Source organism: Macaca fascicularis, chromosome 1 (genome assembly GCF_037993035.2).
Source record: "Macaca fascicularis isolate 582-1 chromosome 1, T2T-MFA8v1.1".
NCBI classification, from domain to species: Eukaryota; Metazoa; Chordata; class Mammalia; order Primates; family Cercopithecidae; genus Macaca; species Macaca fascicularis.
The window spans coordinates 39,241,050-39,255,232 of NC_088375.1; the positions used below are offsets into that span (position 1 = coordinate 39,241,050).

Below are 14,183 nucleotides of genomic sequence, written 5' to 3' on the forward strand. Positions count from 1 at the left end.
CATCTAGTCCCAGCCATCATAACACCCCATAGTCTGTCTTGTTCCCAGCCTCATCCATCCAGGATTTTACCCATCTGTGCATATGTGGCAATGCCCAGTGCTCTGAGCCATAAATGAAAGGAGGAATGTGGCAGGGTTCTGTGAAAACCAAGGAGTCTAGTGAACCCTGGGTGACTATGAGATGGGGGCCTCAGGACTCAGTCATGTGGAGAAAGCCTGCTGGACCTACGCTGTCATTCTCCAGGTCCTAGCGTAGGGTTGGTTGTGGAGATGATGGCAGTGGAGGCATTGCCACGATGAACAGAGCTCACTCAGGTCAAGTGTTGCCCACACCTTCTGGGCTCATTGTGGCTGTTCATATCCTTCTTCTGCAGATGATAGACCAAGGCTTGATCCTGCAGGATGGGTCCTACTTCCGAGACCTGTGGAACATCCTGGACTTTGTGGTGGTCGTTGGCGCATTGGTGGCCTTTGCTCTGGCGTAAGTGACTCTTTTCTTATTTGATTCCCTTCCTTCCCCTCTTCCTGGAGACTCCAGTTGATTTGAAGCCCTTTTCAGAAATGCAACATTCAGGGTGATGCCAAAGAATGCCCCTCCGGGCGCTCCCCAGTCACCCTCAGCAGAGCTCCTGAGCACCTTGCAGCTCCAGCTCATGTGACCTGACTGGCAGAATGGGGGAAGCAGGAGTAGGGAGCGTCAGGAGGGAGAAGTCAGAGGCCCTGGGAATTCCTTTCCTGGAAACGAGTAAGCATGGGCAGGCACTCACAGTGTGGACAGTGCTTCCATGCATTTAGCAATAGACCCAGGAACAGCTTATGGGCCCTTTCTTTCTTGAGTGTGTCAATCAAGGAAGCAGCTTGAAAGAAAGATGCAGAGGGTAGTGCAAAGTTGAGGATCACGGAATCCTAGGCATGGTGAGGTTTTCTGTTCATAGCAGGTGTAAATGAGAGCTCTTCCGGGGATGCAAGAACCATGCTTTCGCACACACCTAATAATATGTTTAATCTCCAAAAGGAAAGGCTTTCCAAATTTTCCTTGATAATGTCCTTAGGAAAACAGCCTTAAACCATTCAGGCAACTAAATCATGTTCATTATATTTGTGGGATTTTTTTTCCCCCACACATGGATCCAACTCTAGACAGTTTTCAATCACATTCTGACATTTCCTGTGGAATCTAGCCAAGGAAAGGGCTCTTCTAGCCCTCCTGGGTGTAACTAGGAAATGGGATGCTTTCAGGGTCTTTTTCCTAACCTGGTGTATAGAGTGCCCCAGAAGGATGAATGACAGCCTCGGGGTTCTATCTGTACCTTGTTCACCCTGAGCAGCTTCAGCCTCTTCCAGGATGCACAACAGAATTCTCAGAGCCATCCCTCAAGTCTCTCTGAGTACAAGTGGAAGCCTCATCTTTAGCCTCAGCAAGGCTAGCTACACCGTGTGGCGAGGCAGGAGAGCTTTCAGGAGCTGCTGTCATTGAGTCATTGATGGCAGCTGCGAAAGGAACACAATGTCTTCATACATTTACCCTTCTGAGTGGTTTTCCCTCCAAGGGTTTGCCCTTCCAAGTGTTTAGAAAGAGATCACCATTGGAAGGGTTTGCCCTTCTAAATGTTTAGAAAGACAGGGAAGCTGGGCCGGGCGCGATGGCTCACGCCTGTAATCCCAGCACTTTGGGAGGCCGAGGCAGGCGGATCACAAGGTCAGGAGATCGAGACCATCCTGGCTAACACGGTGAAACCCCATTCTCTACTAAAAATACAAAAAAATAGCCAGGCATGGTGGTGGGCACCTGTGGTCCCAGTTACTTGGGAGACTGAGGCAGGAGAATGGTGTGAACCAGGGAGCTTGCAGTGAGCTGAGATTGCGCCACTGCACTCCAGCCTGGGCGACACAGCGAGACTCTGTCTCAAAAAAAAAAAAAGAAAGGGAAGCTGACAGTGCTTCTCCTCAAGCTTCTCCTCAAGCACTGTCAGCTTCCGTCTCTTATCCTTTCCGGCAGAAAAATAGGTGGGATGAGAATTACAAGATGTTTCTCAAGTGGCCTGGTGGGGTGGGGATAGTGGAGGGTTATGTCTTAAGGAGAGGTACAAGGTACACGCCCAGCTGTGCTAGAAGTGTAGGATCTCCCAGAACCTGCAAGTGGACTGTGCTCCCTCAGCCACAAGACTGTGACATGAGTGAACTGTGCTCCCTCAGTCATGAGAGACCCTACAAAAGAAAACCATGTTGGGCATAGTTTGTGACCCTGAAATGGGCTCGTGATCAAAGTAACTCCAGTGTCCCTTGTCCCCTTGTGCACATGTTAATTCCATTGTGCAGTCACTTTTGCCCCCCCACAAAAAGAAAGCTTTCTGTCACGTGTGACTGGACTGTTCTTGAGGAAATTTTACAGAAACATGGGGTATTTTCTCAAGCATCTGGGCCCTGTCTGGATTCTCGTGGTACAATGAAAGGAAAGGCAGCTCTGGCTCCATCAGAGGGACTTCCAGCTCCTCTTCCATCTTCTTGGAAAGATGGATTAAAGTCTGCTTTTGCCCTAAGGAGACCCACATTTTTTGTTAGAGATAAATATTATCCTTAGGTTTTTAAAAGGTCAAGTTCCCTTTTCATTTTACTAATTCATTTGCATAGATTATCCACTGTATCGTTCTTATTTTGATCTCTAAAAATCATGTGTCTCTCTTTGAAGTATAAAGAACAAGGAGATAGAAGCATATAGGAAAGAACCCACCCCATCTTTAGGAAGAACAGAACCCACTGGCGTAACAGGACAGAGTGGCAGGAAAGGTTGGGCTGTGGAACCAGTGGGCCCTTGTTTGAATCCCAGCCCCTCTACTTTCCAGCTTTGTGTCCTTGAGCCACACAGCAAAATATTAACCCTCCTAACCTCAGTTCTCATCTCTGAAATGCAGATAAAATAATGTGTGTAAAGTGCTTAGGACAGGACCTGATGTAGTGTGAACAATCAATACTTGTTAATTCCCCTCCTCATCCTTCCATTCTCTTATCACATCATGAAATCCAAATATAGGAGCAAATATGTATTGATGCGCAATGTATACAGATAGATGTGTGCAGGCTGGCCCAAGACCTAGTTGTTTTATACATATACACCCCCCTCGCCTATGCCTGTGTGCCTGGTAACCAGGCTGGCGTTTTGGTGCCAGTGTGGGAGGAGGTGTGTTTTAGAGGAAGCTCCTGCATGCCTGCCCATTGTCCACAGTCCAGACATCTCTCCTCAGACCCAGAGCAGTGATGATGTTCAGTAGAACTGTCATCTGTCTTGTTCTTTCTTTGTGCCCTTTGAAACGTGGCAGTGGTGGCTTTGGTGCTGGTGGCAGGGGAAGCCTTAACAGCCCCGGAGCCGAAGCCTCTCTGTTGTTCCTCAGACCAGGTACAGTGCAGGGGCCCCCAGGAACCCCCTGGTTCTGGGGTCCATACTTGTGTGATGGATTGAGAGTTATGATCCATCACTTGCTTTTAGTCATGTCACTTCTTGAACTCTCCCTTCGTTTTCTCCGAAACATAGATGGTACTTGCTCACCCTTCTCCATCCATTTTCTCTTTTGCCTTCAACTTTCCAAGCTTGCCATGCCCATTCCCTCTCCCCTTTCTCTGCTCATGGAGCAGGCTCCCACTCCCCCTCCTCTGGCCTTCGTCACATTTGCTGAGCGAGGTCCAGGTAATGCTTTCTTTTGCTCATGCACCCATGCTTTCAAACTCTGTCCTGTTCCTTTCCTCATTAATGGCACCAGAGAATTCAGCTCTCCCATCACTTTGGTGGAGTTAGCCAGAGTCCTGCCGGCCAGCAGAGAGAGGACCTGGCCTGGGACAGAGAGTGAAACAAGTCACTGAGCCTATGTCCCTCATGATCAGGGGCTCAGGCCAGCAGAAAGCCAAATGTGGGGTTGTCTGCAGGCTTGTCAAGTATCTCTCTCCTTGTGTTTACAACTTTCGTTATCATATCCCATATATTTGCCCCATAATGTCCACCATTCAAATAACCTTATTCCTGTCCCAGTCTCTTTCTCTCTTTCTTAAAATTGAACCATGACTTACTGAGGAGGCCTCTGTGAAGCCTATTGCTTAATCGACTTGAGCTACTGATGGTGGTTGCCATGGTAGCATCTTTCTGTGGCTCCTCAGAAACCAGGGCTGACATGGCATTCCTTCCACCACCCAGCCAGAGCCTTCTCAGACCCTGGTCCAACCCCCAGGAGCAAAGCCCCTCACCAAGTGGGGGGAATGACCTCTAGCTGAATTCTCAAAGAAAGCTGCGGTGTCCCCTGAGCCCTCCTGCCGAGGCGTGTGCCTGCCACCATGTATGTTTTCTACAAGCATATATGTTGTTTATGCAGTGGCTGAAGAGAAGACTGTTCTCCACAGCTGCATACATCAAGTTAAGGGAATGTTTATAATGTAAACCTGGAAAATTCCGTTGGGGAACTTTATTGACTTTTGAGGAGGAAGGGAAGGGGATTTTTTCATTTATTTATTTTTCTTCTTGGATTTATTTTAAGTGTGGGCAGAGCAGTGGATAAAAAAATAAATGGAAAGATACCCACATTGCAACTTTTCTGTTCTTTCCAATTCACTTTTACATTATAAGGCATTTATAAGAACACTCAGGTCTCATTCCTTAAGCTCAGCGTCCCTGCAGGGAGGTGGGCAGAGTTTTGGCAAAGGTTGGGTTCAGGGCTTCATTATTCCACTGTCCTCACAACGCCTGCTTTCTGGGCCACATGGAGACAGAGTGTTTGCTGACTATAAATGTCCGCAGCTGTGCCTTCTGTACTTTGAGGTTTCAAGAAAAGTCTGGTGAGTGGCTGGATCTATGAAACCTTCCTCTTTTATCTTTTTCTTTCCAAAGAAGAGGGATTCTTTTGTGTGATTTTATGTGAAAGGACCAGAAACCGCTTTGCCCAGTTTCCACACACCCTGTTGCCATCTCTGCTGCTTCCCGGCCTCCTGGAGGGAAGGCAAAGATGGTTACAGCCTTGGCATTTCTGGGGATCTGCACATGAGGCACATTCCCCTGCTTTGGGGGGCCCTGCTCCCCAACCAAAGTCAGCTGCCTTGTAGGGAGGTCACGCAACCACTACACAGATTACATTCCTGAACCTCACAGAACCCTCATGTTTCATGTCTTTCATGTTTAGTGAAGTGACTTGGGCAAACAGGTGGACAGGGACAGAATCTCTGGAGAAATGCAGGAGAGGACCAGAACACCTGTGCGTGTGTGTCTTTCTGTGTGTGACACCTGCACTCCAACCCAGGACCCTCACCCTCTCCATTTCCACTGCTCTACAACATGTTACTTGACTAGCTCGATTCACATGAGCAGGTGAGCTCTCCTGGATTGGATTCTAAGCAGTCAACTCATGGCTTATAATTGCTCAGCAGCAGCACAGATGGTTTAATAGAAAAATAACTAGCAATTTTGCTCCCATCTCCTCCTCCACCTCAGAATTCACGATGGCCTGTGCATCAGTCAGTTATACAGGCTCTCCGGCGGCTGACGCCAAAACTTCCTGTTGCCATTTGCCGTTGTAGCAGGGCATGGGATGAGGTCAGGACTCCCTGGCACTCAGGAGATTTGGCTCACAGACGCACTTGGCCTTTCATTATTCAGTCCTTAGCCAGAAATGAAAAACATGAGTCAATCTGCCTTCTTGATGCCAGAAGGAACTGGAGTTCCCACATTAGCTTTTATTACATTCTTTTCATTAAAGTATGTCACTTTCCTGACACTTGACACTCTGCCCTAGTCGCTGAGATGGATAAGGTCCATTGAATGCATTCAGCACTAGCTGTGGCAGCAGAGTTATATACACAGGCATGGACAATTTTAGATTTGGAAGGACCCTAAGGAGCCAGAGAATATGTTCCTCTGCGAGCTGGGAGTGGTGGCTCACGCCTGTAACCCCAGCAAGTCGGGAGGCTGAGATGCGAGGATTGTTTAAGGCTGGGAGTTCGATAATATGGTCCTCTGGTTCTGGATTTGCTTGTGGGATTTTGTGGGTTAGAAGGTGAGAATGTGCACATGTAAGGAAGAGGTGGCTATTCAGCACCAAAATGCTCATACACACTCATGCTCAGCACTGCATGGAAACAACAGACAAACATTTCACCCTAAACCTGGTTGGTTGTTTCTCCTATTCTTCACTCCCTGCCTGTGTCTGAGGCAGTCCCCTCAAACCTCCAGCGTTGCCTATGGGACTTCTTTCTTGACAGAACTTCCCTCTTTTTAAACTGAAAGGGGAGTCTGCCAAAGGGAGCAGTGACTGCACATTAATCTTGGAGGCAAAAAAAGTGGACGAAGTCCTGCTTCATGCAGAGAAGACCCATTTACCACTGAGCCAGACAGGCCATCCAGTTCCCCTGTTCTGTGGAAGAGAACGAAGGATTAAAATTAAATTTAGCCGTCAAGTAGCCCATTAACTGTGGATTTAGGAGGCCAGCTGAAAAAGAATTGGAAATTTCCAACTGTAAGCAGATGGGAGGATGTTGTTCCCTGAGACTCCAGTTTAAAAGTCACCTCAAGAATGACTACATCTGATTTTTGTGCCCAGTCAAGGACACTAAAGATGATCAATGCCCATGGACTTTTGAGGTGCCTACTGCTATATCATAGCTGCATTGAAAATGGAGTTTGGGAGGGAGGAAGGAGGGACAGAGTGGCAGCCACGTGGAGGGAGGGAGTGTCTGAAAGGAGATAAGTCCTCAGTCTACCTACTCTTGGCATTAAGTCTCAGCATGCATAGTTTTTAGTGAACGCTGGAAAAAGTGTTGTCTGTTGCGTGTGACATTGGTGCTGCCGAGGAACCGCCTGTAGAATATTCGCTTTGAGACCTTTATCTTATGGAGGCAACGGCTGTGAACACCACAGTATTATTATTATTTTAATCAACAGCACGAAATTGGGAGACGGTTGGTTGTAAATGGGATCTCAGCCTGTGGCCACAGACCCAAGCAAAATGAAATGATCCAATCAGGGAACACTGCCCCATCCACATGGTAACCAACAACCAACCAGACCCAGATACAAAAAGCACCCTGTGAGCCTTCACAACCATGGGAAGAGCCCAGTATTGCTGGATTAGTGGAAACTCCTCATAGTGCCCTCCAGATTTAAAAGTAGATTTTAGGCTGGGCGCGGTGGCTCACACCTGTAATCCCAGCACTTTGAAAGGCCGAGGCGGGCGGATCACGAGGTCAGGAGATCGAGACCATCCTGGCTAACATGGTGAAACCCCGTCTCTACTAAAAATACAAAAAATTAGTCAGGCGTGGTGGTGGGCGCCTGTAGTCCCACCTACTCGGGAGGCTGAGACAGGAGAATGCCGTGAACCAGGGAGGCAGAGCTCACAGTGAGCCGAGATCGTGCCACTGCACTCCAGCCTGGGCGACAGAGCGAGACTCTGTCTCAAAAAAAAAAAAAAGGTAGATTTTAGAGTTACTTGGGTCAGAAGACTTCATAATGGACTTGGGGACCATCAACACAGATCATGCCAGCCACCTGCCTAATCCATATGCACAGGGGCACAGCCTAGCATTTCAAGTTAGTCTTCAGTGGGACAAGTGTGTTGGGTGGACTTCCACCAGCTCCAAGGCCTTCTTAGAAAGATCAGCAGATGAGTCTTTGGGTATGTCTAGAATAAAAAGACAAAGAAAAGAGACAACTAAGTCCACTGTTCACCAGATTGAATAATAAAACTGCTAGGAGACAGTTAGATGCTCTGCTGTCTCCTGCTGCTTCTCAGTGTTTGGACAGAAACACCACCAGTTGGAGTATGGTGCTGTGTATGGCAAAGGAGGAAGCTTACAAAAGGCTCTCAGGAGTGTGTATGAGCTTGTTGAGGTCCGTGTGCAAGAGGGAAAGGATTATGCACCAAACACTTAGCACAGAGCTAGTGCTCTGGTCACATGACAAAGAAACATGGCAGAGTAACAATGGATTGAGGGTTCGAGGGTGACCCCAAGAGATGCTGAGGCACGGACCACGAGGAAAAATAAACCCCAAATGGCAGCCGCTAAGCAGTGACAAGGTCAAAGTGGTAAATTTAAAATTTTCACAGAAGCAGATGAACATATCCTTATCTGCAGGTCCTAGAGAGACAGGCACTGCCAGCACAAAAGGGGAAAGTTCCCCACAGGTCTTTAGAATTTTTAAAGTGCTTTCACACTGTTTATTTTATTTATCACCGAGCAGTCCTGTTTTACAGTTGAGAAGTGGATTGCCTGAGGTTTGACTAGTCTAACTCATTTGACTAGTAAGTAGCAAAGCCAGTTCTTGAACAACCTTGGTGTTCTGATTTGAAGTTCAGTGTTGTCTCCATTATGTTAAGCGCCCTTCTACACATCATGTTCTAGTTAGCTCCAAGCAATTAACCCCTGTAAGCTAAGAGCAGTGGCTTGATATAGATCTCTCCTCAACCTACAGATCCTTCTGTCTCTACCTGGTGACAGACAAGACCTATGGGTAGGTGGAGAAGGGCATCCCTGAACTTGTCCATCTTGATGTTTCATCTGCAACTTTTTTTTCCTACGAACCCTCATAGACCCTAAACTGATTACAGGGAGTATGATAGCTCAGTATTTGAGATCAGGAAGTACTGGTCCTTTTACTGTTTCCTTCTTTGGTTAAAACCCTCCAATGGTTCCCATTTGAAAGGCACTGTAACATCACAAATAAGAGCATAGGTTTCAGAGTCAGGTACATTTAGGTCTGAATCCCAGCACATTAACTGCCTTAACTTTGAACCTCTGCTTCTTCATCTGTAAATGGGGATTCAAAAATAATATTTTGGTCCTATGAGCATTAAACAAGGTAAAATGTATTTAATGTCTGCTATAGTGCCAAGCACTTAGTAATTGTATAATGATAGTTATTATTTCCTACCAAATAATAGTCCAGACACATTAGTGAGACACTCAAGGCTCCTCACAGCATGACCCCTCCATCTACCTTTCACTCCTGCAAGCCTGGCCATTGCCTGAGGCAAGAGATTCCTTCAGATCCCTGAGCTATTCTCTGCTGAGCTCATGGGGGTGGGCAGAAGGCCATGGCACTTAAAGGACAGAAGGGTTCTTTAGAACCTGATGTCCCTGCTCTGTGCTCATGGGAGGAGAGTCAGTTCCTGGCAGAAATCAACTTGAGAGCATGTCCTTTGAGAAGAGGGGACCTGGGAGGTGAAGAGCAAGATTACATTGAATGCTGAGTGATTACACATGAAAGATCTGGAAGGCAACTTGACAATTGAGCTGGAAAATTCTCATCTTTTACTGATGAAACAAGAAAAAAATGTGTCATTTTTTTCTCCTAGAGAGCAGCCAGGAACCTACCAAATAAATAGAAAATAAATGGTAAAATGGGTGGCCCAACTGAGCCCCAATTAAAGTGAGATCAGTGCATCCTAGTGTGTGGAATTGTCCTTAGATTTTAACATTAGAGTCAATTTTTGAACCTGATAGAAATTTAATTAATTAGGCAGTGTAAAAACATCTGATGATAATTTAGTAGCAGAGACTAGCAAAGTATTACCGAACAATTACATTTAAATGATTTGTAAAATGCACGTGAATTATTTCCAAAACAATGTGCCTCAATTAAGGTACTTGAAGAGCTCATCCTTTTAGTTTAGTGAAATGTCTTCCTTGCGATCTTGTTGGCTTTGATAATGGCTTAAATCACTCTTGTATATGTGGATTTGGGAGCAGTACTTTGGCCTAGTCCCTGTGTAAATTATATTTTAACTAATGGGGACTAAATTGTTGAGGCTTTTCTTGACTCCAGGGCCTTTGTTATTCAGTACTCTTTTCATTTCAAATGGCAATTTTTAAATCAGTTAAATCTTGCCCCTGGTAACAAAACTGAGGATGAAAGCATAGTTTTCTGCAGCTATTCCAATTTATAGCTTTTCAGTGGCTCCTCTGCAGTAAGAGACCTGATGAAGGATGTGTAGAGCAATGACTAATTTTTTTTTATTTTACTTTTGGCCTGTGTGTGATTGCTGTCCCTGGCTCAGACCTGTGGGAGTTAGGATGGGACAAATAGCTCCACCCAGTGGTTTGGCAGCCACACTCAGCTGTTAAGATGAGAGTGTACCATTAAGGAACCTTGTTTTCCAAAACAAGGGACAGTGGTGAGTTTGCATTATGCCATGCATTATATGATCTATGTGGTAAGATAATGAATTATACCATGACGTTTTACTAGGATTCTGGGGGGAAATTAATTCAAGAGAGCAAATTACATCCTTTATCCAGGTATGTGGGAAGAGCAGAAAATATTGGGGCCTCCCGCAAAAGATGCGTGTCTATGAGCATGACCTCTGAGAACCTTTTCAGATGCTGCAGGATAGAAAGGTCTCCGAGATGAGGACTTGAGTTAAGCAGAAGGCAGAAGCTTGGGGTGTGTGATCCTAGACCACCTGCCTATATATTGATCTCCCACCCTATTCCTACATCTTAGAGATATGAAAGATTATCCCGTAGTTCTTCCTTAAGACAAATGTAGCCTGGGGAAAGGGAAACCTATGTAGTTATTTTGGTAAACTTTTTAATTGATTTCATTTTTCCTATGGCAGCTTGCAGTTATACTTTTATTTATGTGCTTGTTTACTTGAGGTCTGCCCTACTAGACTAGGTAAGTTTCAAAAGATTGGCAACCTCATTTGGTCACAACTGTGTATCCAGTATGCAGAACAGTGCCTGATATATATTAAGGACTGCACAGATGCTTGCTATATGAATGAACAAAGGTGTGTTTGGCTGACCTACCATATGCCCTGTCTTATATGTGAGAAGATGCTGGGGGAGATATTTCTGTCCTCTGAATATTTGGAGGTTATCACATTAAGGATTTAAGGTTTATAAGGCCTTGGGTCTAATTCCCAAGTCATCATTCATTTGGCATTTATAGTGAAAATTAATTTAATTTTGAATATGGGATCATTTGTTGAGTAAAATGACCATTAGAAGTCTTTCCTTGTGACATACAGTAGTGGAACATAGGTTTGCCATACATTGGCAAAAAATAGGAAAGAAAAAAAGTAACCTTTATCAAAATCTGCAACTAAGAACCAAAACCTGAATTATGAACACTTCTTCTTAGCAGTAGGCCAGGACAGGGAATCATGAGATGCAGGTTCACCTATGGTGAACTCACTCAGTGAATGATCTTAGGCAAGGCACTTCCTCCTGGGGCCTCAGTTTCCTTTGCAGTTGGGTAGATTTCAGGGATCTCTTCCAGTTCAGAAATACACTGTGCTGTTTGACAGAACTTTGAACTAAAACCTGCTGGTGCAGAGCCTTAGTGGTTAGGAGCAAGAGCTTTGATCATCATACGTGCTTGGGTTCATGTCCCAGCTCTGCCAACTGATGCCGGGCACTCTACCTCTCTGAATCTCTTCTGTGAAATGGGGATAGTGATTCCTATGTGCTAAAGTTAGGAGGTTTAAATAAAGATTTGCACTAAAATTGCTTAGCACAGAGTCTGGCCCAGAATCAATAAATATTCAAAAAATTTAGAAGTTGTCATTACTTCTATCTTGAAGATATTTATGCCCTTACTTATTTTAAATGCCTCACCAATAGAACTGGGATGATTTTTCATCTTCAAACTGCACAGTATGCTCACAATGGACAGGTGGTCATTTAATTTATCAAAAGGCAAACTTTGGTGTGACATCATGATCTTGACAGACAAATGCCTCCCTCCCTTATTTCAGGTTAGTTTAACAGTGATGCTCCTCTGAGCTTCTAAGAGACATCAGTGTGTCTCTCTCTGAGTGGTTGCGTGTCCCTCTTTAGATGAAACCCTTTATAAGCATAACCATGCCAGTGTGTGAGAGAATTTCTGGCCCGGAGTGGGCATAGTTCCTCCAGCCTGGTTTCTTATAAATTCACTGGAAACAGAGTTTGTCTGAAGACTACACAAGAAATGAAAGTAAACGCCTGCACTTAGAAAACTGCAGTTAAACCAGACTCCATGGAAATAATGCACAATACCCAGAAGCCTATGTAGAATTGTCACTTGTGCTGGCAGAGGGCCTTCGCCCCTGCAGGCTGGGACAGTGGCCAGGGAGCAAATGGTGTGCTGGCCCTTCCTTTCACAAAGGTGTGGACACTCTAAGTGCCAAGGCTGTGGGTGGGGTCCCTTGGGCCTGTGCTGCTCTGATTCCCTATCATTGTAAGGTTCTCTTTTCTCCCTGAAGTGTTCTGACTGTCTTTCTTCTCTCTACCCCAACCCCACTTTTGTTTTATTTTGATTTTCTACTGCTCTCTGATTGGATCCTCCATAGGAACGCTTTGGGGTAAATATGTTCAATTATCTTTGAAGTAAAAGATACAAGGAATGAGTTGGAGGAGCAAGAAAGTATGGTTGGGAGGAGAGGGGCTCATGCATTGAGAAAAGAGTGATCAGCTTTTATTTATATCCCAGAGACCAAAATCAGGAGTCACCAAGCCTTCTTGGGAAATGATCATTCTTGTTGGTGTGGATATGTATTAGGCTCATATGTTGCCTCTTTTAGGTATGTAGACAGATGAGCCTAATGCGGTGAAATAGTTTGTAAAATATACCAAAGCCTCTGGATGTTAAAGACCATATGAATGCAATGCTTTTGGATTATTTTTATTCAGATCTAGGATTGAATAAAAGTGACTTGTAGGTCATGGCCTGTAATCATTAAGAGAGTCTTAAAATAAACATTCTGGGCAAAGTCAGCATTCCTTGAACTCAATTAAATATCTTTTGGCCTCGCTTCTGTGAAAGAAAGCCCTTGCAGTTCCCACCTGATGTTCTGCACCCCATTTCCTCAGACTGCTGGTGTAAGAGTCATCTGGGTCAACATGAAGAAAGAGACAGAGCCTTACTCCACTATTTGGAGTCTTGTTTTCCACCATTTGTGTGTTTTATAAACGATAATTATTTGAATTCAATGCAAAGGTCTCAGGGGAAGAACAGGGAAGAAAGAGAAATGCAAGTTTATTGTTCATTTTATTCCTAAAAATAAAAAGAGAAACATACTGTCACTATTAGGAGTAAACATTTCCAAGAGGCTGAATAGGGAGGGTCATTAGCTGTAGGGCCAGGATAAAGGTAGGCCGGGCCTGCAGTTTGGGCCTCCCCCAGCCCAGTGACTCTCTGCAGCCTGTGCTAGGTGCACACCGTCTGCAATGGAAGGTACTGCGGGAAAAACCAGCCACACAGAGGTACTGCAGTGTGAGCCAAGGTCCTGGCTAGAAGCCTGCATGACATGCTTTCTCTGGAACACGTGGCCCAGCGAGAGTGTCATGTCTGCCACCACCCTGCCTCACCTTGCTCTCTCCTGCACTAATGAACTGTGCAGTGGTGACAAACCTAGATTAAGTCAAGTGCCCTGATGAGGCTTGCTCTCAACTGTGGGTTCATCAATTCAGCGAATATCATTTGAGAACCTATCATTTAACAAGCACTGGATTTGGCACAGTGGGGATCTGAAGTGGGCTACTGCTCACATTCCCTAGTTGATGTGTCTTCTGTTTTCATTGTGCCAGGGTGGTAATCAGCAGCATTAGACTGGTAGTTAGGGAAGGAAGTGTTTATTAACGTATGTGCATGGATGCTTCTGTGTGCCTATGTGTTCCTCTGTGTGTGTATATATGAGTGTGTATGTGCATGTGTGGGTGTTTATGCATGTGGATGTGTGTTCATGTGTGCACACTGGGAAGTGATTTGAGAATATTCCTGAAGCGTTTTTCGTAGGATGTCCCTGGAGTCAAATCTGACTCAAGTTTCTGGCTTCTTGCCTCCATCTCTCCCATACATCTCTCCCCTTTTAGCCTGTTGTTGCTAATGCCATAGTTTGAATGTCATTTTTATTTCTCCCCCATTCCATATGATTCCCTGGGGGCCTCTCCCCTGCAGAACCAACAAAGGACGGGACATCAAGACCATCAAGTCTCTGCGGGTGCTCCGAGTTCTAAGGCCACTGAAAACCATCAAGCGCTTGCCCAAGCTCAAGGTAGTGTTTACAGAGTTTGTTCCCATCAAATCCCCTTCTCCCGTCTTCTCTCTTTAGCCATGGCTGGCCTGCCTTTGGAGAATTTGTTCTGGGAATATTCCTTTTTCTCACACGGATATTGAAGTTCTTTTCATCTGTCTGAGCTAAAGGTCTTAGTTTCAAAGGAAAATAGCC

The 14,183-nt window shown here is 45.3% G+C and overlaps 1 protein-coding gene across 10 annotated transcripts in view; it reads left to right on the forward strand.

The window, feature by feature from the left end:
* The window catches only part of CACNA1E (calcium voltage-gated channel subunit alpha1 E), a 497,363-nt gene that overhangs the window by 427,634 nt on the left and 55,546 nt on the right, over positions 1-14,183 (forward strand). For 6 of the 10 annotated variants that reach the window (XM_065534002.2, XM_065534247.2, XM_065534315.2 and 3 more), the window contains 3 exons: positions 375-481; positions 12,306-12,317; positions 13,913-14,009. In XM_065534002.2, the coding sequence (XP_065390074.1) occupies positions 375-481; positions 12,306-12,317; positions 13,913-14,009 (216 nt within the window). The remainder of the gene's footprint in view (positions 1-374; positions 482-12,305; positions 12,318-13,912; positions 14,010-14,183) is intronic. The other 4 variants (XM_065534152.2, XM_065534084.2, XM_074028668.1 and 1 more) reach the window with 1 other exon arrangement.